Raw genomic sequence first — 26,208 nt, 5'->3', positions numbered from 1 at the left:
GGCTTTTAAAAGTGCCACCAGAGGCTTTTGGTGGCCTAAAGCTTGAGTGCACGTGAGCGTGCACGCCCGCAGCCGCCATCTGCCTTTCTGTCATGGCTCATTAAGCCTCCTCCACCCCCTTCCTGTCTGCTCTCACTACCCCCCACCCTTCTCCCCCCTCCCTCCTCATTAGCTTGTTATTCTTAACTTCCGAAGCATCTGATGTGAATTCTTCAAGGAGCAATTGACTTCCGACTAAGCCAATGCCGCCTCAGACAGTAGACATTTTCTGGTGCTTGTTGCGTGATTCTTTTCGTCGCATTTGGCATATAATCACTGTATATAACGTTACACCATTAACTGTTGCATGGCTAAACACTTATAAGGTACAAGGTTTAGCCATGCAACAGCTGATATTGTTGCACCAAGGATATTGTGCTGCCAAACTAAATACTTATAAGGTCCCAAAAGCGAAACCTATTGGCTATGCCAATGCTTGTTTCCTTTAAGCCATGTAGCACAGCAGCTTGCACCTCTGTGCAACATTTAAGGAAAACATTGACAAAACCATTAGATCTCGCATAGGTGAAACCTATTAGCTTTGCCAATGTTTATTAATATTCTGTATTACCTGCTCTGTTTAGTTATTATTCTTACTTCCTCTGTAATTTTCACACAACACTTAATGCTCTAAACTACTGCTGGCTCGAGGCCCAATGCTCGATTTACTAAGTCTTACATTCATACATGTAGATGTGCTTCTACATACAGGTTTAAATGTGTGTTTTTGGGGAATTCAGAAACATTCCCAGTAGTATGCCTGGAAGGCTAGCTCAGTTTCAGCTTTATACTTAAAACACAATGTTGTTCAAATTAAGCAATATTTTAAAGACCTTCAAAACAGAGACAAGAAAGTGAGTGTGTGTATGTAAAAATCCCAGGTGAAACCCGACACACACCTCAAATACCCAACTGAAAGCACTTGTACCCAACTATTTACTACTAAATACATTTTTAGGGAGGTTAACACCCCAAACAACCCCCTTGACGCTATGCCCCTGTCTGCGATTTACCAGATGCGGAGTTATACAAAGAACATACCTCTGAATTTTGGAAAGCAACCTTGTGCAAATGCTCATTTTTTTCCTTGTTCTTTTTTCACCATGGAGAAAATATTTTTCCCTATGGAGAAACCAGTTCTTTCTTCACCCCCACAAAATTCAGGGGTGTTTCACTCCTCTTTCCACATTTGTTATTCCTGCCCGGAGTAAATCTCCAACCGTTTCCAGGATGGAAGACCATCAGAGTAAAATGTAGGAACTACCATAAACTCATGGGTTTAAGGGTATTTACACACTGTCAAAGCCAACAGCACCTTAGTCCTTCAACTCCCTCACCCCTTGCATGGGCTTTATTACTGCCCAGTTATACGTAGTCGTGGCGTACAGTTACACAGTAGTGGACAGGTTAGTGATCCCTGCCTGCATTTAGGTCAGCATCACAGTTTCATTCATATTTGCCCTGGCCATAAGCAGTCGTGCAGCATAATGCAGTTGCACCAGAGTGGGGTGGGCAGAGCCTTGGAGGAACGTGAAATAGGTTGCCAACTCCATATCCATTTGGAGTATTTACTTAAGTTGTCATAAGCCTGCATCGTTTTATTGCTTGTATGTATAGCGTTATCAGGTTGTATCTGTGTGTGTGTGTGGGATGGCCACAGTGAGGTATCTTTCACCCCAATTTTGTGGGTTATCTATACCAGATTTTCTGTATTTGGCTGTTGCTGCAGCCTTGCACATTTGTATCACGAACCATGATGCTTTTGGCATAAACTATAAAGTGATAGGCCGGAATGCTTCTTACTTTACATTTCGACTAACAACAAAAAAAAACACTAAGATCACTTTTATAAAAAAAAAATGCAACCCCTGTTGTGGTGTTTAAATGCTTTTAGCTATAATCATACATTGCCATTGGTCTCTTCCCTGCTGTATGTCTCTGGTTGCCATTTCTTGTCATTGCCAGCATTGGTTTGTGTGCCAGGGATTGTATGTAGCAGTGAGCAAATAGAAGAAAACGTGGGAGGTGCCTGGATCCAGGTTTTAGTTGTAGCGTGACTGTCAAGAGGAGGAGGGGGGGGGGGTCATCACTTGCAGTCAATGGGTAGACTCTTGTTTTTTTTGTTTGAAGGGTGTGTTGATGGTTCAGTGTTGGACTTCAACAGGCACCATCATGCTTTAGACAAGCTTACTCTCTGCCATTGAAGTCACTATCTCAACTTACAAAATCTTCCTTTTTGCCTTTGAGTCACTATACTACCTCAGGTGAACTTACGTTCTGCATTTCCAGGTACAGTGATCACCCTAGGTGAGCACTCTGCCTACCCGCAGCTGTTTTCCTATTCTATGGTAGCTTACCTTCTCAGATCTGCCAACAAGTCAAACTTTTTTTACCATGTGAGGAGGGGGTGGGGCCTTGAAGGAGGCGGAGCTTAGTGCCAAGCACAGCAAGAGGCACTTTTAATTCACTGCCTCTACGACCCCAACCCATAGCCCCCATGAGCCCTTCACCCCACGAAAAAAGAAAGCTTTTGAGGCTGTCACATATGTCCTTGGGAGGTTTCACACCTCGCAAGGGACATCGACTGAGCAGAATGTCAAAATAATTAGCTGGAAACCTGCTTCCAGCTAATTGTTTGCACAACTTGTGATATCGGCTTCTCACTGGTTGACCGTGTGATGGGAGCCAATATTGTGCGACACACTGTGACACCTTGTGAGTTGTAAGGTCTGCTTTCTGCCTAAGCAGGCGTTATTCCCCCCTTTCCCCCGCCCTACATCTTCGGTAAATTCCCGGGCTCCTTCTGGAGTGTTTACCTCCTGCCTCCGTAAGGACTCCCCACCAAAAATGAGTTCTTGGACTGCCTCCATATGAACTATCTCATCCTCAGGGAGCTCGTTTTCTGCTTTGAGGTGCTCTGCTCCACCTTGGGAGAGTTCACCCGCTGCCTCAGCAAGCATTTAATCAGCCTAGTATACAGAGGTTGAGTATGAGGTATGCCTCAAACTATACTATCTGAGCCCAAGTAAGCTTAGCTTGTGGTTCCATAAAGAACATTCCCATTCTGAAAGCATAGTGGAACATGCAGGACTGATCACAATCCATCAGTAATTGGCCATTCAAACAGACTAGTAATGCTGCCCTTTGGTGTGATCCAGGAGGACCTCTTTACAGTCTTGCTATGACATTGGCAAAGCCCACGCAGCCCACGGCGGTACTGAAATGTTACCTGTGCGTAGTTTCTCCCCACAATTGTTTTGAACTTTTAGCACTTTTTCACTTTAAGTTTGAAAATATGCATTGCTAAAATATATTTTTGTACTTCTGACATCTGGAGGAATTATTTTTTTCGAGAAGGACTATGTACGTGGTATATTGCAGTGTTGCTGTTCTTTTCTGGCATGTGAATGTTTTCTGCATTCTATTGGATGTTTATTGTGTAGTGTACGACAGATGGTGTCTGTACCCCTGCTTCCTAGAAGGTATTGTAGGGTGTTTCTGATTTTTTTAAGTTTGTAGATCATTTGTATCATGGATATAGTTATATTAGAGAGCGTTAATTGTTGGACTTGCAAAATAAATAAAGATGGCTTGCACTAGAGACCAGCTTTGCTTGTTGTATTCGTCATTTTGAGTCAGATTGCTCTTCCGATCAAGCGTGCTTTGGGTATTGACGATGTGCTGAGCTCCACCCTTATGTACGTTTTTGATGCATTTTAAAGTGGAATGTTTATTAGGTCGGGCCCCAGGTCCCATTATCAACTACTTGAAACAAGATCTAAAGTTTAAGGGCTGGAAATAGCGAGCAAAGTCCTATGCACAGATGCTTCCTGCTGTGAGCTGAACAAATGTGCATGGGAATTGTCACAAGATAGGTCTTGGGGATTGTACACAGATCCATGAGTGCAGCAGACTGCTCAGCTCAAACAGTGTGTTGGAGGCCTGACCAGTGCAAGCAGAATGAGGACATGTGATGGGCTTGTACGTGCACTTTATTTATGTATTTATTTGATGCATTTTTATATAGTGCGTACTTTACCCGAAGGTGTCAGAGCGCAGTACAATAGAACCGGTTACGTTACATGAGAGAAATGTTACAAAATAGAATGTTACAAAAATAAACAGGAGACTAGAAGAGGTAGGGTAAAACCATAGAAGGCAAGAACACAATATCAAACACAGCAAGCAAGGGTGAGTAATGTACAAGAAAATATTACAAATTTACAATGATGAACGAACTTCCTAGAGGGGTCTGAGAATGAAGGTATTAGTTCTGAAAGTGTCTTTGGAAGAGAAGAGATTTGAGGTCAGCTTTGAAGATCCGGGCAGATTCGGCACGCTTTTACAGGCGGTGCGGTACTCCGCGGCAGGACCACGCCGCATTATATTTCACAAATCTCTCCTGAAGGAAAGGGTGAGTCGCACAACATCGCGGTAACTTTGGATTTTATTGTCCAAATTAAAACCTCCACTGTTCTTTCCAAATTAAAACCTCCGCTGTTCTATCCGATGCATTTCGGCCAACCTTTGGCCTTCTTCAAAGGAGGAGTTTCAACCATTTGGAGATCGAATTGGCGTACTCGAACCAGAACCCTGCTCACATTTTATCTCAAGTGATTTCCCTCTAGTGGGCGCCATGATGGACTGCAGCTTAGAGCATTCTGGGTATCGTAGTGAGGCTGAGTGGCATCTATCCACCCTGGTGGGTATATATGTATATCTGTATGTATGTATATGCGTGTATATATATATATATATATATATATATATATATATATATATATATCTCAGTTGGATCGGTTGATCATTGAGGCCCTTGTAAAGGGAATTAAGGCTTCTGAATGTCTTGCCCCTGCTATTGCTCATAAATTGGGTGGAGAATCAAGATGTGTGTGGACATCTCAAACCTATTTAACTGAATTTACTTTGATAATCATCTATTGTTGAATACTGGAGAAGTACTCACTTCTCTAGGACAGGTGGATTAGTTCACCACACTTAATGTGAAGGGGGCAAATGTTGTCTGAGTTGCAGAGTTCAGATTTGTGAGAGATTTTAATGTGTTTATACTACCAAAGGATTAGTAAATCCTATTAATCTGTGGCACCCTGTGGGGCAGCCACAGATTAGCTAAAATACCCTGCTCCTATACGATTGACGGTCGAATGCCTGGGGGATGTGAATGTACAAGATGTGTGATTGTGCAGTAAAATAAAAGTCAAAATTGCATTTGTGGGAAGGATGATGTAATAAATTGTGTACTCCAATCTGGGCTACATGGCTCCTAAATAGCCTGATAATGCCACTGAAATATTATCTGCATGCTGCCAAGTAGGATATTTTCTACCTTGCTGTGACTGGTCCAAAGACCATAGCTGCCCAGGGTTGTGTTACGCAGTGTTTGTCTGTTCACACATCCGTCCTTCTCGTCTTTTTTCCCGATCTATGCATTGACCTATAACAACTGTTAAAAGAAAACTGTTTACGTAAAGAACATTGAGGTTTTCTGGCAGTCACATCAGTTGCAGCTTGTTAAAATGTCATGTTGGACGAGTCCTAATGCTCTCTCTGACCATTGGTTAGGCAATTCTAGTTTCTCAGGACTTTGCCGATTTGATAGCGGTTGTCTTTGCCGGCTTACTCTTTGCTCTTACAACTGCTTCTTTCTAAATGAGAATCCTGCATTACTCAGGTATTACTAATTCTTTCTGAGAGTAACTGGAAATGTGTGTCCACTTGTATGACTCGGAGTCTTTCAGTAATGCGAAGGGCATTAGTTCAGATACAGTAGTCATCCTAATTTGACGTCTCACGGTGTCCCGGGCACCTTGGTGATGCTGGAGATTGCAAAGGCACTGATGACTCAACTGTTGAGGTAGTTTTGCCTCTAGGTCAACAGGTTCTAGTCCAGGTCGCAGAGAGGGAAGGTGATTCCGAGCAGGCAGCTGTCCGATGTGGAAGGAGTCGGTGGTCGTAACCATGTTCAGAGCGAGCCGCTGTTTATATTTGTTTGAAAGAAAGAAAAAAAACACTACCACAGTTAATGTTCTTTGGCACTTCCTGTTGGCTTTGCTGCAACAAAGGGTGGTGGTAGGAGGTCATTTGGAGAAATGTGCCAATGGTTAACTTAGTGGTAGGGGAGTGATGTCTTTCAGTGACATCACTCCACTAGTGACATCACTCTCCTTCATGAGGTTGTCACCTTCTAGTCTATTCTGGCCACCCAAGGCCGGCTTTCCCTTTACCTCATTTAGGCCGGAGGAGTTCAGCTTTACTCAACCAATGGCTTCTTAACGTCCTCCTTAGATGGAGACCACCACCGACTGGCATCTGCCTTTGTTTCTTTCTCACTAAAGACCAGTCCCTTTGAATAATTGACCATGAAGCTGTTCACGTTTGGCCGTTGGCCACCTAACCAATAGCACTAGAAAGGTTGCATTCTCTACCAGCCTCACTTGTGTTGGAATGATTTTTCTTTTTCTTCTTCTTTGCTCCCTGTTGAATCCGGAGTGAGACTAAGGTCTCCGAGCATTGTCCCCATATCCCTCTGGGCACTCCCTCTTCCCATGATCTAGATCCCCACAGCCTTGTATGCTGACGTCTTCTCATTAAGCGGGGAGCCAAAGGTCGCTAATCAGGCACATGACTCATTTGTGCACTGGTACAGCTGAGCAGTGCAGGGTACAGCTTAATACCAGAAGAACAGCTGAGCCAAATCCACTCATTCTCAAAACAACACCCATGGGGCAAGACCCAAATCTGATAACCAGATTGTTTGTGCACGAGGAAATACTTGCATACGACACATGCCGGGTTGGACTTGGAAAATATGACGTCTTTGACCTGAGCTCATCTTATATGGAAATTAAGTCAGCCATTCGAGTTTTTGATATGGATTACTCCGGTGTGTTTTTGACAGTTTTCTGAAACATTTACAGAATTCTTTTCCTAGCTGTGCTATTTTAGCTCTGATTCACAGCTCAACGTCCTTGTTTTACATTTTTAGTATGTTTTATAAAGCAACAAGAAATCCAGAGCATGTCCCATTGTTTTCTCTGACTTTCGAACATGTTAGCAAAGGTCTTATGGAATGTAGGTAGCATGCAGTTGACAACACCAGTGTTTGGCTGGGTGGAAAAAAAATAGTAATTGCTTATAAGCTGTGGGTGGGTTTGTGATTTGAACAGTCCATTTGAGCGGCCATTGTGAGCTTATGGTCGACATCACTAAAACCAGATTTACACATATTGTCATTTGTGTGAAATGTAGTTTTATCAGTAAAACTGCACGTCTGTGCAAATTTTAGTGGCCATTTTACATAAGTGTTGTCTGTACATTACAGTGCATTACCGCGCGATGCTTTAGTTACATTAAGAAATGGCCTGCCTCATTTCCATTAAAGCTAGGTGGGTCGAGTGAGTTTGTAGTTCTAAAAAATGGGTCGTGGTTCTCAAACGTTTGAGAAACACTGCTTTAGAGAAATCATTCCACATACACCCAACTCAGCTCTGCTATGCTACATAACTGCCTATCACATTGCTCCCAACTGTACTAAAGAACGCATTACGCAAAATACCACCCACATTTCCAACGTAGGGCAGCAACACTACAGCGAAAGCAATCCATGGACATATTAGTGACCTGCTTGGCAATGGGCATCCCAACAAACTAGGAGATTCCGTGGCAAAGAGTAACGCACTCTAGCCACACCTGTTTCACACTGAACTTCTAGTTACAGCTCACTGAGTAAGATACTCCCACCCACTCACCCACTCATCCCTCTCAACCACCTTACTAGCTTTAATGGAGATGTGGGATATGTGATGCAAAAATGCAGGGTTTGCATTTCAGACCACATAATGAGTTTTTATTTTTCCATATTGTGTTTTGGTTCCTCTCTATAACTGGTTGTGTCCAATATGTGTAGAGTAGTCTATTGATAATGGGGGATTGTCCATAAGTATTCATTTAGCCTGGTTGTCAGGCTCCAATTTGCTGCTCCCTCCCATCACTTGCAGTCTTTTATTAAATGTATTTATGTTTTGCTGAGAGCCAGGAAGCAAATTGGTGCTGGCCCATCCACCTTAAAATAGTTTTTGTGCATCATCTATTTCTTTTATTCTTCTTTTTTTTTTTTTTTACTGATTTACAGCTCCATCTTAGATCAGTTTTTTGTTTTTTTTTAAATGGTTCCTTTGGCTTTTTATAGGCGCACGTCTGAGCATGCATGCACCTACCAAACAATGCGGCCACGTCATCCCAACATTTTTCTTTTTCTCTCTCTTTAGCTTTTCGCCATGCTGCAAAGCATCTTGACAGTACTATGCAGCATGGCAAACTAGTAAGTTACAAAGGTGAGACTTGTTTGTTTTGCCTGTTTGTTGGATGTATCTGCCGAATGGTGACATGATTGCGATTAGGAAGGCCGGTGATCCCATTCTTATTGACCATATAATTGCGCTATGACATCTTATTTATTTATTTAGAAAGTTTGATTAAGTGCGAACGTGACCCCTGAGTATCAGAGCGCTGTACAAGAAAGTAACATGGTCGTCCTCAAATGATGGCATACACATAGAACATGGGTCAATGAGCATGCATGTCCGTTACCTAAAAGTACATACAGTGTAGCCTCTTCAGTGGAAGTGGTTAGCCTGGTAGGTGCATTAGTCTCTAGTATAAGAGGGTCTGTTAAGGAGAGGTATATCCTCAATTTCTCGTTGCACGCATCTTTTCTATGTGGTGCGCGATAACAGATTTGAGATGTATAGGCATTATAGGCGATTAGATCTTGGCAAACTGTGCTGAGAGTGGTTCAGGCAGTGTTAGGTATTTTGTAGTGCTTTGACTTTTGTTTTTATGGCAGACATGGAGGGATTTGTTCCTTTTAGGGTGCACAGGCGTTCCAGATTATAGGGGTGTTTCCCGAGAATGAATAGGCATGTGATTTATTAGGTCTCGTCTGACCCAGTGCATGCGCTGGTCTGGGGAGACTTTTTGAGAGGGTTCCAAAAAGTGCTACAAGGCCAGCCTAGTGCTACAGTGCATGTGCGCGGGCGCGCGCGCTGCGCTTGACCGCGATTACTTTCACTTTCGCGGCCCCACGGCCGCTTTGATGTTTGATCGCGGCCGCTTGTTTAGGTCGAGCCTGAGTTACTGTTCATTTGAAACTGACTTCGTTGGTTACAAAAGGATAAACGTCTGACTCGGCCCGACTGGAATCTGACCCCGGACACTTCTTGTTGCACGTAGAATTCTGTGGTGTAGTTAACTTGCTGCCGTGCCTTCACTTCATAGCTGGATAGAAAAAAATGTAAGGAGGCAGCAAAAACAACGAGCACCTGCACGCCATCGCATATTTTAGACTGAGGACAGAACGGACGACAGTAAAACCATAGCTGGCGAGCAACATATACAACGCTGAACATGAATTGGAGCCAGCAATCCCACAAAAAATTCAGAGTGGTTTACCTTTTGGCCTCTCGTTCTTCTGATGCCTCGTTCGAGTTTTCACTTTTCAGTACACCCCATATCTCGTTGCTCTGACACTGATGGATTTCGTAAACCTCTGGCTCTTTTTTGGGCTATTTTGTGGAACAATGGTAGTTCTCTTTTTCCACTGATGCGATTGTATTTGGTTATGCATTTGCTCTGGTTTTGTTTTGATGGTGTGGTTCTTTCTGGCACGATCGCAGATATACTCTGACACCGCAGTTTTCTGTCTGGCATTGTTATGGTACAAGTTATAGGCACTGTTGTTCTAAATTTCTAATAAATTATTTCTGGGGTACTTTCGGCCAGTGTCTGGCACTAGGATGGTTTGGACCTGACACTCTTATGATGTGTTTCTGGCACAGCAAGTTTTGCTGTGGCTTAGTGCTGATTCAGTTGTGGCACTTCGTTCTGTTTTGCAGTTTCTCTGTGTCGACTGGCACTGTTGTTCTGGTACCCATTTAGCCCCTTACAGGCCCTGTCCCAGCTCTCTTCCTGTCCTTAGATGGTACGGCTTTCCTCCTGTCGCCTCCTACTGCCTCACGGTGAAAGTTAAGAAGCATGCAGCAAACTGCACAAGGGATACTGGAATATCGAATCGTTAGGCAAAAGGTGATCGTTTTAGAAAAAATACATTGGTATGGCAGTTCACTTTAAGAGCTCTTTCGCATGCAAAATACCTCGCACCCACTCCACTGCCCCTGAAAGCATTACCTGAGGTTATAAGACTGCCCATCGAGCTAGTGATAGGCGCTACTCTATTGGAGTCAGCATAACCAGCATTGTATCAAAGCGATGTTGCATTGGGAGGGGGGGAGGGGGTACATGCAGGTTTGACTTAAGTGGGCTGCACTTGACCTTGAATAATTTAAAAAGACTACTTTGTACATGATCATGCCATTTATGTTTTTTGAAAATCTGCAAGCGGTGCATAAACACGCACGTTTTACTGATAGTTGTTGCTTACGAGAAGCAAGGCTGGCAGTAACTGTGCCTCTTTTGCAGGTTTTCAGAACACAAATAAAAGGCATTGACATTTAGGATGCTAATAGCTCAAACTTGTTTTATCTGTCTTTCTCCTTAAAAAAAAAAAAAAAAAATACATCAAACTCCCGATCACCTGGCCTCATCCCGTGGTGTGTGCTGCTGCACACCCCTGCATTTATTTTTACACACTCCTCCCCGTGGCCAGTGATCAGACCATCACTGCTGCATGATTCTTTTTTTCAGGGGGCCTCTCGGCCACCACCTCACTGCCTATTGTACTGTTAACAGTCAGCATCCACTGCGCCTCGTTGCAGACATGAAGGAGCGTAGGACCCCATCATCACCAGCTCCCACATCATTTCTTGAGCCGGCCCGCCTCCTCCACATGAAACCATTCATCACTTGCGCCCATATCGCTCTGTGTCGAAATCTTTGGTGCTGCAGAGCTTTGAAAAGTGCAGCTTTTTCTGCAACCTGTTCGCATTGAGCTTCACCGATTTTGGGTGATAACAGGCGCTTCACCTCTCCCACAGACCGGCCTTGAGTTTGCGTTTTTAATTATTGATTTTGATAATAGAGATAACCACTACGACCAGAAAGCTAATAGAAACATTTGGTCGAGTTCTACAGGGAGTGAGCCCCCAACCCGTTTTTAGGTCTCGCCTGACCCAGCGCTTGCGCTGGTCTGGCGAGACTTATTGAGAGGGCTCCAAGAAGTACTACCAGGCCAGCCTAGAGCTTCAGTGCGTGTGCGCGGCTGCGCGCGCCCGCTTTACCACGATTACTTTCACTTTCGCGGCCGCTTTGATGTTTGATCATGATCGCGATCACTTTCACGGCCGCACGGCCGCTTTGCATAGCCAATAGGTCTCACTTTTGGGACCTTATAAGTATTTAGTTATGCAACTGTTGCATGGCTAAACACTTATAAGGTCCCAAAGGCGAGACCTATTGGCTATGCCAATGCTTGTTCTGTTTTCTCATGATGTTTATCGACTGTGTGGCGCCTTTTTACCAGTTGTTTTAACCATATTCCTTGTAAAACAGAATACCCTTTGTACGATTTCATTTTTGTTCAACAAAAGCGGTCTGAAAACATGTACCCTATCAATCTATTGTTTTTTTCTTCTAAAACATGGCCTTCTGCAGTCAAGTAGTTGCAGTGTCATTATGCAGACACTACTGACTTTGTAGGACTTTTATCTTTGAGGACGTTTATTTGTTGAAACCGAAAGATCAACCCATGTGAAAATACTGTCTGTACATTTAGCTTTTGTGAATAGTAGGGGATATCTTTTTATTTAATGCTTGGATGGGTGTACCTGAATGGGTGTAGTCTAGTCCTACAAACTGTACCTTGGCCATGATCCTAAGCTAACTGCTTTCTGGTTTAATTGGATTCTAATAACGTATAGCCCACTTAATGTTTTTCTCATGCTTGTAAGCATGTGATCTTAAACTGAGCTGGTGATGCTGTTTGAACTAAGTCACTGTTGATGGTGAGATGTTGCCACGCACTGCAGCCTGGGTTTTTTGTAGTCCTGTTGAAAGAGAATGCTTTTTGAGTGTATACGTCCACTATTTTTAGATTCAGACGTAAAGCAGTGCAGTGCACTGCCTTGGCTTCCATATTTTGGAAAGCTCAGTACTTGTTAAAGTCCAGTCAACTTGCCGCCTGTCACCTGTTGTCTTTTTATTAGCCCTAAGAGAGATTTGTTTTTAATCACAAAATCACTGTTGGTGTTTGTTTTCTGAAATGTGTGTGATGTTACTTGTCTGTATCAGTTGCCAGGCACATGTTTTAATCGCTTTGCATTTATGGTGCAGCCTGAACTTGTCAATGTTCTTAAATGTTGCACTTCATTTGGACCTTGATAGTAGGGATGTAATTCCCCAGCCCCCTTTTCACTTCCACTGTACAAGAGCTTCACACAGAACTGCTGAATTGTGACTGGTAATGGGATGTTCAGCCAAAGCTGCTGACACGAGCTTTTCACATATCTTAGGGTTGACACAGGGGACAGCTCTTGTCCATCCCTAGGCTTTCCTTTAAGAAATTATCACATGGATTATTTTAGTAGGCTTTAGCACTGCTTTATAGGCCCTGCTTCAATACCTGCTGATGCCGAGGCCCAAAGGCACCACAGCATCACTCAGTACCACCACAGCATTACTATGCGCTACCACAGCATCACTTAGCGCCACCCCATCAGCACCAACACAACATCACTCAGCACCAACACAGCATCACTCAACACCACCACAGCATCACTCAACACCACCACAGCATCACTCTGCACCACAATAGCTTCACTCAGTGACACCACATCATCGCTCAGGGACAACACTGCATCACTCAACACCACCACAGCATCACTCACCTTCACCACAGCATCACGCAGGAACACCACAGCTTCACTCAATACCACCACAGCATCACAATGCGCTACCACAGCATCACTCTGCAGCGCCACAGCATCAGTCAGGGCCACCACAGCATCAGTCAGGGCCGCCACTGCATCAGTCAGGGCCGCCACTGCATCAGTCAGGGCCGCCACTGCATCAGTCAGGGCCGCCACTGCATCAGTCAGGGCCGCCACTGCATCAGTCAGGGCCGCCACTGCATCAGTCAGGGCCGCCACTGCATCAGTCAGGGCCGCCACTGCATCAGTCAGGGCCGCCACTGCATCAGTCAGGGCCGCCACTGCATCAGTCAGGGCCGCCACTGCATCAGTCAGGGCCGCCACTGCATCAGTCAGGGCCGCCACTGCATCAGTCTGGGCCGCCACTGCATCAGTCTGGGCCGCCACAGCATCAGTCTGGGCCGCCACAGCATCAGCCTGGGCCGCCACAGCATCAGCCTGGGCCACCACAGCATCAGCCTGGGCCACCACAGCATCAGCCTGGGCCACCACAGCATCAGCCTGGGCCACCACAGCATCAGCCTGGGCCACCACAGCATCACTCAACGCCACCGCTGCTTAACTCGGGGCCAGCACAGCATCACTCAACGACACCACATTTTTAGTCAGTGCTTCTTACACTTTTTAATTACAACTTTTCAGCATGCTGCACAGCAGACTCACTTCTCTACAGCACAGGTTAGAAACATTGGTAAAGTCAATATCTCTACCTAAACACTTATAAGGCCCCCCAATGCATAGCCAATAGGTCTCGCCTTTGGGACATTATAAGCACAATATCCTTCATTAAACAACATCAAGTGTTGCATGGCTAGTCACTTATAAGGTCCCAAAAGCGAGACCTATTGGCTATGCCAATGCTTGTCCTTTTTGAGTCCGGGCAGTACCAGCTGTAAGAAATTGGAGCTCCATAAGCAGCGTTGATCCTGGATTTGGTGAGTTTTTGGGCCAGGTATTTTGGCATGTGAGTAATGCATGCTATTTTGAGCATGTATCTTGCTTCAGTTGGGAGCCAGTTTAGCGTGGATGGTGTGGGAGTGATCAATCCGTCTCGTTCCTGAGACCAGCCTGGCTACTGCTTTGAAAGTGGCCTTCAGGGGCGCCAGGAGGGTCTTTCGGGTATCTGTGAGGATAGCATTCCCATTGTCCAATCTGGTTATGGCAAGCGTTTGCACAAAATCTGGGGATCATGTTCAGGAAAGCAGGATTTGATCTTTCTGAGAAGTCGTAGGTTGTGTATAGTGTTTTTATCTGCAGCATTTATTTGTGCTGTCATATTAAGAGATGTGTCTGGAATTATTGCTAGTGATTTGGCATTGTCTATGATTTTGGGAGTGCAGAGATGGGCACTGAAGTGTGCTCCCCAAGTATGTATGGGTGGTGGGTCGCTTTGTGGAGCTTTAGAAAGAATTCCATTTTTGGAGGGTTGCACTTTAAGTTCTGTGGGCTAGCCATCATTGTACACCTTTTAGGGTATAGTTCAGGTGACATACATCATTTGAATGACAATATTTTACAGATGGTATGGTAGGTTGCTTTGTTGGAGAAGAGTGGTTAGGGGTTCGATGTATAGGCTGAGTTTTCCTGGTCGAGGTGGAAAGGGATGTTGTGGTGATTGGGCCTGTCTACGGGAAGTGAGGAGTCTATGCCTAAGGCTTTTTCTTTAGTGAAAATCGGGTCTAAGGTTGCCCCCTTCACATGTGTTGGTTCTTTGCAGTGTTATTTAAGGTCATTTGAAGCCAAGAAGAGTTGTTTTTTGTCATGAGGGAGTTGTTGAGGGTCATGCCAGTTTAGGTGGAATCTCCAAAGCATATGTTGTTGATGGATAGAAGAGATATCTGTTTGGTGAGATCAGTTGGTGAGAAGAGATTGTTTTCCCCTGGTGGGTGGTAGATGATAGGAAAGTTAGTTTTGTTCTTGCCATCTGCAGCAAGTTTGATTCCTAGATTTTCAGATGTGGAGTGTTTTCTCTTTAGAGGGTGGTGATTGTTAGTCAGTTTCTGTGTATGACCACTACTCAGATGTCTGTCCTGAACCCACAATCTAGTCATTTTATGGAGAAGTTGGGTGGCACTATGAATGTTGATAATAGGGGAGGAGAGGTCAATAAGCCATGTTTCAGTGAGGAAAGCAATATCTATTTCATGAGACATGATCATTGTGGCTATTTTGTCTTGTACTTTGCTGCCAACATGCGGTTGTGTAGCATACTTCATGTTCATGATCTGTGCCTGGATACCATCACGGTTGACAAGCCGCACTCTAAACCGTACATTACATTACATTACATAGTTTGAGAGCTGAAGTGGTTTCTTGGTGCTGATATGATATGTTACGGAATTCAGAAAGATGAAACGCTGTATGGATCCTCCTGGATTCGAAATTTCCCCACAGAGTTAAATAAAAGACCCTGCAATGAATGCTTTCCACAGACCGCATCACAGACTGTTTAGCTTTATATATTATCAATCAATCTGGGGATTTTAAAGTGCACTACTCACCCGTGAAGGTCTCAAGGCGTTGGGTGGGGGGGGGGGGGGGGGGGGGGAAGAGACGCAGCTCCGGGTTTAGCCTAAAAGCCAGGTCTTTAGGCTTTACCTGAAGGTGTGCAGGGTGGGGGAGCTTCTGACATCAATAGGGAGTTTGTTCCAGGACTTGACAGCGAGATAGGAGAAGGCTCTTCCACCCGCTCTGCGGATGCCCGGGGTTTCTGTCAGGGCGAGATCGGCTGAGCCGAGGTTTCTTTCGGGTACGTGGAAACAGACTCTGTCATTGAGGTAGTTGGGTCCAATGTTGTGGAGTGATTTCTAGGGGTGAGTGAGTAGCTGGAAGGTCACTGTCTTCTCAACCGGGAGCCAGTGGAGGTCTTGCAGGTGTTGGGCCATGTGCTCCTGGTGGGGGGGGGGGGGGGTGCCGAGGATGAGTCTGGCAGCGCTGTTCTGGATGGTCTGTAGCATGTGTAGTATGGATTTGTTAATTCCTGCGTAGCGGGCATTTCTGTAGTCCAGTCTGCTGGTTATGAGTGCGTGGGTGACGGTCTTTCTGGCTTCAGGGGGGATCCACTTGAAGGTCTTGCGGAGGGAGTTGAAGCAGGCAGAGACAACGGCATTGATCTGGCGCTTACTCTCCTGATTTCTAAATGCGGAATGGGCAATTCACAGCTAATAATTTCCTGCGAAGCTGTCAATAACATTTAAAAATATCTTGTGGTATGGCAATCAGAATGAAGTGCACAAATTCTATGGTTGTGGTGTACGGCATCTAAAATCACAAGATCGTGGGTATTTCTACCAAGTTGCGTGCCAGAGAGCAATGTAGTGCAGAGGATGACTGAGAAAGGTGCAGCCCAATGTGAAGCCCGTCCAATTTAGGGGAAGCAGGAGGGCGGCTATCCATTCTTTCCTATGGTGTTATGAAATCCTCAACCACTCTTTTGTCTTCAGAATGAGGGATTCTGAGGCATTCATTCTTTGTGTTTGTGGTGGCCCAGAGGTACTCTACAGGATAGAAACGTCCCCAAATAGCTTTTTTTTCAAAGCAATTGAAATGAATGTCTGAGAAATAGAGAAGTTGTAGTTCCTGAATGCCATTGCCCTTCTGGCTGCAGATTATTATTGCTGTCGTCAGTACATGACAGTATGACCCTGCTAAGCCCAGATGAACAGGCAGCTTAAAAACTTGGCATGGCACTGCTTTATGGCCTGGTGAGTCAAGATTTCAATCTGTTGCACTCCAGATAGTGCTAGCTGTGTTACTGTGGCAATATGTCACTACCGCATCCTCCTCTTGTAGTCGCAGGAAACCTTACCGCAAGCGACCTTGGTATCTCTTTGGATTGAACGGATGGAGATGGTGCCCACTGCCTCAGACAACACAGGACTAGCCGGTGGTCTCTGTCACACTGGAAGAACTAAGATGCATGCAGTCTTGGATTCAAGGCCAGTGCCAATTGGGAATATAGGCAGGACTGTAAATTTGGGGAACCTTCAGCCGTAGCATTCTCGTGTGCGCTTATGCATGTTTGTGTGGGAGGGTTGTGGGGGGAGGGATATGCAACCAGAGATAGAGATCGCATTGCATCTGAAAGACATTAAGGAAGGAGTAAGTTGTCTGTCAGTGGAAGATCGAGACATTAAGGGAGATCAGTTGGAGTTACTCATTTTTTCAATGAACCAAACAATTGACAACAAATAGTGACAGAGTTGTAATATAACCTTGGGCGCTCCAATTTCAGCACATCTTTCGCTATGTTTGATTCAGGTGTGTTTATTTACGTTAATAGAAACTATCCTACAGAAATATGGAGGGAGCATGCAGAGGAAGGACGCATAGGCCATGAAAGGGAGACTATAAAGTGTGCAGAAAGTGAAACTGCACAAGACAGAACAACCGTATTCAGACTGGAGAGAGGGCTCTCTGGGTCGAGCACACCTCAAGATGGCTATGGTCCCCTTTTAAATCCTGTCCACACCTCTTGGGTTGAGTTCAATATTTCTGCCCATTTGCATCACCATAGTGGATGATAATGGAGGGAGCCAATGGGCGAGATGCTGAGCTTTGGACGGGCTGGTAGAGACCCGTTTTTGAAAGATAATTTGTTCTGATAACCGTAATGCTCTCATTTATTCGTGTGTGTACCTACCCCTTTTTTTTCAAAACTTAAGTGCAGGTGGGTCAACGGTATCAAAGTTTCAAGCAATCAGAATAATAACTTTCATATAATTTTATATACACATAATTGATATGCCTAAATTCCAGGGCAGCAGGTTGGAACAGAGTTGCTGAACCCCATTGTACCCCCATTCCTTATGCCGCTGCCCTCCTCGTGCTCCCTCCTCATTCTGCGTGGCCTGGACCGTGCAGCTCTGTGCTGCATGAACGTTCTGCAGATTCTCAGAATCAGGGAAATGGCATTTAATGAGCTGTGAAGCGATAGGCAACACCTAACTCGCTTGCACGTAGCACATTGCGCAGTTCTAGTTCCAGGCAAATGAGCATGGTTTTACGAATTGAGATAAGGCTTTGTGGAGTGAGGTACTTCACGAAGGTAACGTTTCGGCTGCTTTTCAGATGGAGAAGTCTGGTTAGAGCTTGCATCGGAGCCATGAATTATTGTGAGTTCGTAAAATGTATCTGTCTGGTGTTGCAGGTGGGGTGTCCGGCATTTCTACAAAGCTCTTAAGTTACCACAATTTCACGTCCCAGTAGCTTATCCAATTCAAGTTTTTCCTTGAATTCTGATACTTGTAATCCTGTTAACCCGTGATAAATTCAGGACCTCAAATATCAGAATAGATAGTAAAAGCTGGACTGGGTTAGCTAATGAAACGTGGAACCCCAAACTTGAGACCCCTGTTTCTATTCATTGCCTCTAAAAACATCTAAATGGTGGGGGGCTACCAGTTTTTACCATGTTTAGGAGATCCTTTATGGCTGTCCGTTGGTGGTTGATTGCCAGTGACATGAACTGTGGTTCGAGGGCTTTATTACAAACTGTTATTTTCCTCATAATGAGAATTCAGTAATGTGTTCAAGTTCCAATTATGAGAGCATGGCATTTATGTAATACACTACTCGTGGGCATCCCATAGCTTGAAGGTGGAAGATCGTACTCGGATTTCTGTTTTCAGCAGTTGTATAGAGCACATCTGACACTGCATGGCCTTCTACTGTTCTGGACTTTATGGTGGGGGTCCCCACAGTTCTGGACTTTCTTGCTCATTAGAGTAATTGTTACAAACTCTTGTTGTGTCTGGTGTTCTGCAAACGTTGCGTATTATTTAGAGGGATGGGCCCAGATGTGAGCATGGGGTGTGCTTTTAGTGCTCAGTGGGTGTGAGCATGGAGTGGGGTCCGTTAGTTCTCTTTGTGTCTGAGTTTGTACACGTCTTTGCCAGATGTGGCTGAATGTTTGGGTGAACGAGCACTGGTAACTTCTTTCTGCATTTTCCATACCATAGTGCCTGGTGTATTGTCCTGCCTTATGTTGTTATGGAGTCTCTTGTTGCTATAAAAGGTTTGGTGAGGTGATGCATGCAGGAGGGTGTCTGTGGGATTTACTGTGAACTGGATTTTACTGTGTCTGTTGGCAGTGATTAGTGTGAGGAACATGGTTTTGTTTGTTGCAGAACAGCCCCATTGCCAACTGTGTAACATTGGTACTAAGTTTACGGATTTCCCTGTCGTCCCGGATTGTCCTGGCTTCTGATCAAATGTGCAGTTTATTTTCTCCTACCATGATAACCAATCATAGGGGAAAGTATCAGATAATTAAGGCAAGGGCCTGTGATCGCACTCTTAAAAAACAACCTTCCAGCTACCACCATGTCTTAGCCAACTAGTTGGAGAAAGTGGTTTTTCATCAGGTAAAGAAGAATCTTAATCCCCATCTTTTTCTCTCTCACATACAATCGGGTTACAGGACAAATACCACAGTAGCTGGATGCTTGGATGAATCCCTTTGGATGGTAGATGCTCAATGGTATTGTCAGATGATTGGGGAGAGGATGTATCCTTATGGCTAGAGCGGTCGACCTCAAAGCTGTGTAACCAGGTTTGAGTCTCGGCAGGGACACTCAACTAACTTCCTGTGATTCTGGGAAAATCACTTAATCTACTTGTGCCTAACAAAAAGCAATTTGTCAGTCTGTTACGAAACTGGTGCTCATGTAAAGCGCTCTGAGACCGGATATCTTCGTGTCGAGTTTGTGCTATATAAAACTCTAAAAACAAAAAAAAAATGTTTTTATAAGATGACAATGCAGCACTAGACACCTGGGACTGCCACGGCCATGTTACATTGGTCCACCATGAAGTGGTGTAGGTGCTTCTTAGAACACAACTCCCAAGGAGTATCACTTGGTATGGTCATGCCAGGGGAGGTCTTTCCCCACCTGCAGTGCCCCCACAGGGTTCCCCCATATTCCTTTTCATTGTTTACTTGAGGCCCCTTATCCACATCTTTTATGGCCACAGGTTGCGCTGCAATCCTGTACTGATGACAGCCAGGTCTATTTTAATCTCTTCTCTGATTGATTGAGTCTGATCTACATTCTGATTATGCGAACATCCACATCTAGTTTGCCGAGAGATTATTTCAATTTAGTTAATCCAAAAATGTTCTATTGTCTTCGGTACCAGAACATTATTTGTGCTAGCATGGCTCTTCAACCCTGACTTTCTTTAGAAGTAAATTCTGCTCCCCTCCCTAACATCCAGGACGGAATCGTAGTTAGTAGCTGCTTCCATCAGTTAGGCATTGAGGAACCGGATGTCCTCATTATCTTTTAACCATAAACGTCTCTTTTAAGCATCAGATACTAAACATAGGGCCTTAGAAAATGAGACCATATCCAATTTGCTTAAAGGCCCCTTCACTGGCTTACTTTTAAATACCTTACTGGCCGAATCCCTTCCTATCTCACCAACAAACTCACAAATTATATCTCTGATAGGGATCTGAGAAACAGAGAGCAGTTCCTGCAAAAAACCCGTTCCCCCCGTTTCAAACTCATGTCCACAGAAAGATGGAAATTTTCTCATCAAGTCCTCCTCTTCTCAAACTCTACTTTTAGTTTTTAGGCAGCTGCTCTCTTTAGAAGTTTTCAAAAATTCTCTGAATGTGTTTTATTCTAGACATTGTGCAAAGAGAACCCTGAATTGGGTACACATTATAGGTGCATTCATGTCAGTCATGTTGTGTGCATGAAGATGCTGGATGGTCCAACCATTGTGTTACTTTGTATCCGTGAGCACTCATCTGTGGAGGGGGTGTCTTTTACTGATGTGTGTGTGTGTGTGCGTGTGTGTGTGTGTGTGTGTGTGAATACACATATATATATATTGTCAAATGTGTTCTGTTGGGACTGTATAGAATGTGGAAGACACACCTCTGGTAGGGAAGTTTGCACTCACTAGGGAGTATACAGATGCTCACATTAATTGTGGTGAATGCAAAAAAAACCTGTGATGTAATAGGGAAGCTCACACTCGCTTTCAACATTGGAGGATCTGTAGCAAAATATTGAAGCTGTTTTGGGACTATCAAAGCTCACACTGATTAACACGGAAGCTTCTTGGAGAGATGTGGCCACTCGCGTTTACTGTGGTGAATAGTGGAATCTTACACCTGCTGCCGTGAATTAAGTCTTATATTGATAAAGTCCCTCCTAAAAATGTGATTTACATCGCACCTGCACAACTCCTCGGGTTGACATTAGATTGCACAGCACCTCACCTCAGTGTTGTCTTGCCTCCTTGATGATGTCTACCTATCATTGCCATCAGGTGTTCAGTTATTGCTGCTGTGGAGAGTGAGCTGGCAGACTCAGGCCAGTCCCAGTGGGCTGAGGGCTTTTACCTATAAACAATCTCCCAAGAGGCAATTGTTGATGAAGACCAGCATAAAAGTCATGCATTGGTGTGAAACTGGGTGTCTGCAACCATCCCGCGAAGGTCTCTGCATGAAGGTCTATAGAGAAGGCAAAGTGACTGACAAAGATTAGTGTGCCAGCACTTGAACACCAGCAGAATAGATGGATAGCCCAGGAGGAGTTCATTGCTCATACCCATGTTCTTCCAGTGCTCAGTACCTGAAAGGGATAGGCTGCTTTGGCATGGAAATCATGGAAATCTGTATTGGCCATACTCGTTTCTACTCCACCAATGTGCACCAATATAAGTAATTTCAGGATTGTGGGGTGGGGGTCTACTTCCAAGATTCTATCAGTGGGGATGTGTCTTATGCACAGGCTATACCACCGCTAGTGTTCCAATGGGAGGTTGACCTAGCATAGCAGACTGTATTGCTAGCGTACGTGCTATGCTAGTACTGTGTGTCTATGGATGGATAGTTATTCTGTAGCACTAAATTATTTCACATAATTTGTGCAATTTTGAGATTACCTAGATAGTTGTGTAAATTGTAGCCCAGAATAGTGATTGTCTTGCCAAGAACACGCAGTCCGTGCGTCAGAGATGAGTTGGGAATAGGACAAGTCTTGGGGCCAACACACAGTGGTACTAGACTTTGTTCCTCTCCCTCCGTCAATCTGCCATTGGTCGAGTGCAGGGGCACTTGTAATGCTCCTTTGAAACATTTAGCTCTACCATTTTTGTTGGTCATTCTTTCTTATTCCTTGATGATCATGTTTCCTTCATTTTGTTTTAAAATAACATGTTTGCTTTTACACTTTTTTTGTTGCCTTCTTTTAGGTCGGACTACGATGACTGGAGACCAGCCCTAGCCAGTTTGCTTCAGCCCATTCCGTTTCCGAAAGAGTAAGTTGTTGCTTCAATCTCTACGGTTGGCTGACTTCCGCCATGACTGTTTCACATTCATGATCTCATTGGCTCCTGCACACTCTTGTAACGCTTCGACTTTCTCCTGGTAATCATCATTACTCCGAGTCAAAGTCTTCCTCGTCACAGTATAATAAGAAAAATCCATATTTGTAAAGCATGAACATATTCCCCCTTAAGGTTTCAAGGCACTGGGGGCCGTCAGGGAGATTGTGAGCTATTGCCCAGAGTCAGATGATGCTGAGCTGAGCTGCCGCCGGGGTGCCAGGATCAAACCGTGAGCCCTGCCCTCTGGAGTCAGCCACTCTGGCCGCTACGCCACACCTCTCACCATAGTCCTACTTCCTGACCCATTTGTTCCAGCTAGTATGTATTGCGCGCCCCCTATGCATATTTTCCCATTTTATCAAATAGGAAGAGGAGGGAATGAGAAACATTTTACAACCATATGGTTGTGGATAAACTTTTTTATAGCAAAATGTTTTCTGCAGAAAGCTAGGGGAATATCTTAATTTGGGGGTCTGGGGCAGAAATTGCATGTCTCCGTGGTTAGGGCTCAACCTTATAGAGTAAGGACTGGGGTGAGTTAGACAGACAAGGGGAAAGAATAGTTTGCAGTGTGCGTGAGTGTGCAAAGCTTAGGCTGTTGGGTTTTGCCTGCCACCGCCTCGCCTCTACTTCCCAAGCCTGGACCCTGAAGAGAGTGGCCGGCTGCCAATAGCAAGCGAGGAGTCTAAGGCAAACCACGAGAGCGAGAAGAATGTTTTGTCAACACCACAAACATAAAACGTTCAAATGACTTTGTTTTGATGGAAAAAAGAAACCACTCTGCAATCCCGAGGACAGCAGAGATCCCTTGGAAACCTATTACTGAATGCGGTTGTTGAGAAAATACAAACCTCAAAGGGCGAAAATTACCAAGTATAATTGTGCCATTTGCCAACTTATGGGGCCCTACTGGGACCCGGTCCCTAGAGGGAGCGCAGATCCTCTGTACCTGAGCCAGGGCCGGGGTTTGTCAATAAAAGATGGCGTCATGCGTTCGAATTTGCTCTTGACCCCAACCCTAGAGACTCCTTGCCCTGTGCCGATGATGCAACACTCTGCAGAGCCGCCATTAATTGCCTTCTTTACAGCACGTTAATTACAGTTGCAGCGCTCTTATCTGATGCTGCCGTTAATGAGTACACTTGAGTCTGTGGAAAGCCAGGTTATGTCATTGCTAAGAGCAGCAGTACAGCAAGGGCATGCAGTGCTTCCTCACAAAGTGCCAGTGTGGTAGAGATGAAGAGATGCACAGCCGGTACACTGTGTGCTGGTGTGTGCACCACGTTGCTAGAGCCCACTGTGTGCACTTTGCAGATAAGCACTTCTCAAATCGAGGATTCACTGTGTGCACTCAGATGGCATGCACACGCCCTTCCAAGGGCGACTGTTTGCATTATGCAGGCATGAATGCTAAATTTCCACTGAGTGCATGTACTTCACATACCCAGAGTCCACTGCGTGCACCTTTCTGGTATTCTGGAATTCATTGCCCGTTCCAAGAGATCACTGTGATTAAAAGTGATACATTTGTGTCTGTGAACTCAGAGGTATTTGTTCAAACTGCTGCTGTGAACCTCATGGGCCCAGAATCCTCTAGCAGCCCTGTTCTGGAATGCACAACATGCAATCCACATAACTATAGTCCACTGCGTGAACTCCGCTTAAATACACTATACATGCCTAATGACCACTATGTGCACCTTGCAGGTATACACACCACAACCTCAAAATCCATTGTGTAAATTCCTCTGGCATGCATGGCACCTACCCAGCTCATGAGCACCTCTCTGGCATTCACCCAGCTACCCACTTATAAGAGCAAACTTGCATAAACCTTGGATGCACTGTATCCCATGTTCAAACCGCTGGCATACACCCAAGGTTCAATCCCACGTTCAAACCGCTACCATACCCCCTAGGTTCCCATAACCTTCAAGGATAAGGCAAGCGACTCTCTCACAGCCAATGAACCATCACACATGAGAATAAAAAACCCTATTAGCAGACCAATAAATAAGCAATCTCGTATCAGTGTACACCCAATAATGTGCCATTCAATAGATAGTGACAAGTTAATAGTGGTTTATCTAGAAGAATGAGACCCAACCATAGGCCAATGGCAACTTGTGTGTGTTTGACCTACTTTGGTTGATCAATCCTAAATATGCTCCTTGGAGCTCTCTTTACTTGGAAGCTGGGCATGTTTTGCCATACCAATAGCAAAGGAATAATAAGGCTTGTAATTTAGACTTTCATAAATATTGTGTGGAAAATAAAGAACAATTAGGTCAGAGTCACCAAAATAGATTGTGTTAACATTTATTTAGTTCAGAGAGGAAAGATAGCTTGGAGGTAATGGACATTTTTCCTCTTTTGAAAGGTTGTGGGAGGTTGTCAGTCGAAATGTATGTGAGGTTCAGCCAGTTGAAATGTTGTAGAATGGACATTTTTGGAGTTAAAGTGGGTTTAATTTAACAATTTTGGAAACTAAGGGGGAGAGTGAGGTATGACAACATTGAGACAAACAAATGGGGAAATTATGGCACAAAAAATCTATTGTGGGCATTTAAAAAAATAAACTTTCCATACAGAAGGCTTGTTAGTATGGGATACAGCATTAAGGTGAAGGTGTTACTGATCTTTGGGGGAAGGAAGGACACTTTATTCCAAGGGGGAAAATATTGATGGGTAAGTATACAAGATAAGCATAAACAGTGCAGTGCCAGATATTCTGAATAACCACTGGCTCTGCAAATTACTTCAATTTAGATTAATTATACATAAATGTATTTCATGTGTTTATTCTGAAAATTTGGCATGGTTCTTGACCCCATGGACCGGTGGTGGATACTGCTGATTTAACTGTTTAAAAGCTTTTAGTTCTTGCTTCAATCCAGCCCATTAACTTGTATCTGATCCAGTCTGGTTAGAACAAAAACAAAAGAAAGCTTCTGTCCTGGACCATACCACTTGTGCTCACATGACCACATGCATTATTTCCAAAGGGAACACCATGGATCTCATCTTAGTTGCAGACTATCACCCTGCCTAGATACACTATCGCATGACTGGTGACTAGATAGAGTATCTTGCCATCTCATTCATTATAACCCCTTACCAACCCTGACAAATGGCCAGCGCAATTCACTGATAATCTCTGCAGGATTGTTCAGAAACCTCCCCATCAGTATAATCTAACAACCTCTCATCTGCCGCAATGGACAATGACAGTTCTTGGCACTTACAGTATATTACGACCCATAGCAGACTGCCATGCTCCTCTTCCAAGCTTCTCCTGCTAAATAAACTAACACAAATCCAAACACTTCACTCCTTGTTGCACATGGAAACATAGCAATAATAAAAGATCTGTCCACAAACTGTAAAAGGCAAGTCCAAATCCCAGACACCTCACAGTCCTCAAGACTGACATTTGCATCAAAATCTTTCTTGAAGCTAGCAACAAGGTCAAAGCCACAAAGCTACTAAACACCAGAACAACCACACCATAATTCTCCGGTCAATCACTCAGTATACGAATCCTTAGATATCGACAGCCATTTCATTCACACAATCAAAACCAGAAGGAACACCATCAACATTAAAAATGCACAGTAAGCCAATCCATGTATACCTCCTCACAACATCCACACCTATCACCCTTTCCAACCCCTAGCCATTAAATCCGTAGACCATATTGTCACATCACCAAAAGCAACCACATACAAAGATGCCATTCTCCTATCAACTATCATCAGAACCCTCACTTATGAAGTTCTGAAGTGCTTCTACAGGCAGCTTTAACTACTCACTCAAAACTTGCTCTACTTTGTTTTCCCCACAAAATCTCACCGAGCCCAGTTACCAATCTTTCCTTCCTAAGCATTGTTCTTTAGAGGGCAATCACCATCAAGCTCCA

At 44.4% G+C, this 26,208-nt stretch overlaps 1 protein-coding gene across 5 annotated transcripts in view; it reads left to right on the top strand.

The window, feature by feature from the left end:
- Positions 1 to 26,208, top strand: part of CMIP (c-Maf inducing protein) — a 453,793-nt gene that overhangs the window by 369,500 nt on the left and 58,085 nt on the right. For all 5 annotated transcript variants that reach the window (XM_085638216.1, XM_085638214.1, XM_085638213.1 and 2 more), the window contains one exon: positions 22,155 to 22,220. In XM_085638216.1, coding sequence (XP_085494342.1) covers positions 22,155 to 22,220 — 66 coding nt within the window. The remainder of the gene's footprint in view (positions 1 to 22,154; positions 22,221 to 26,208) is intronic.

Source organism: Triturus cristatus, chromosome 12, assembly GCF_964204655.1.
Source record: "Triturus cristatus chromosome 12, aTriCri1.1, whole genome shotgun sequence".
NCBI lineage: Eukaryota > Metazoa > Chordata > Amphibia > Caudata > Salamandridae > Triturus > Triturus cristatus.
The sequence above is the reverse complement of the archived record's forward strand: the minus strand, read 5'-3'. Positions and strand labels throughout refer to the sequence as shown.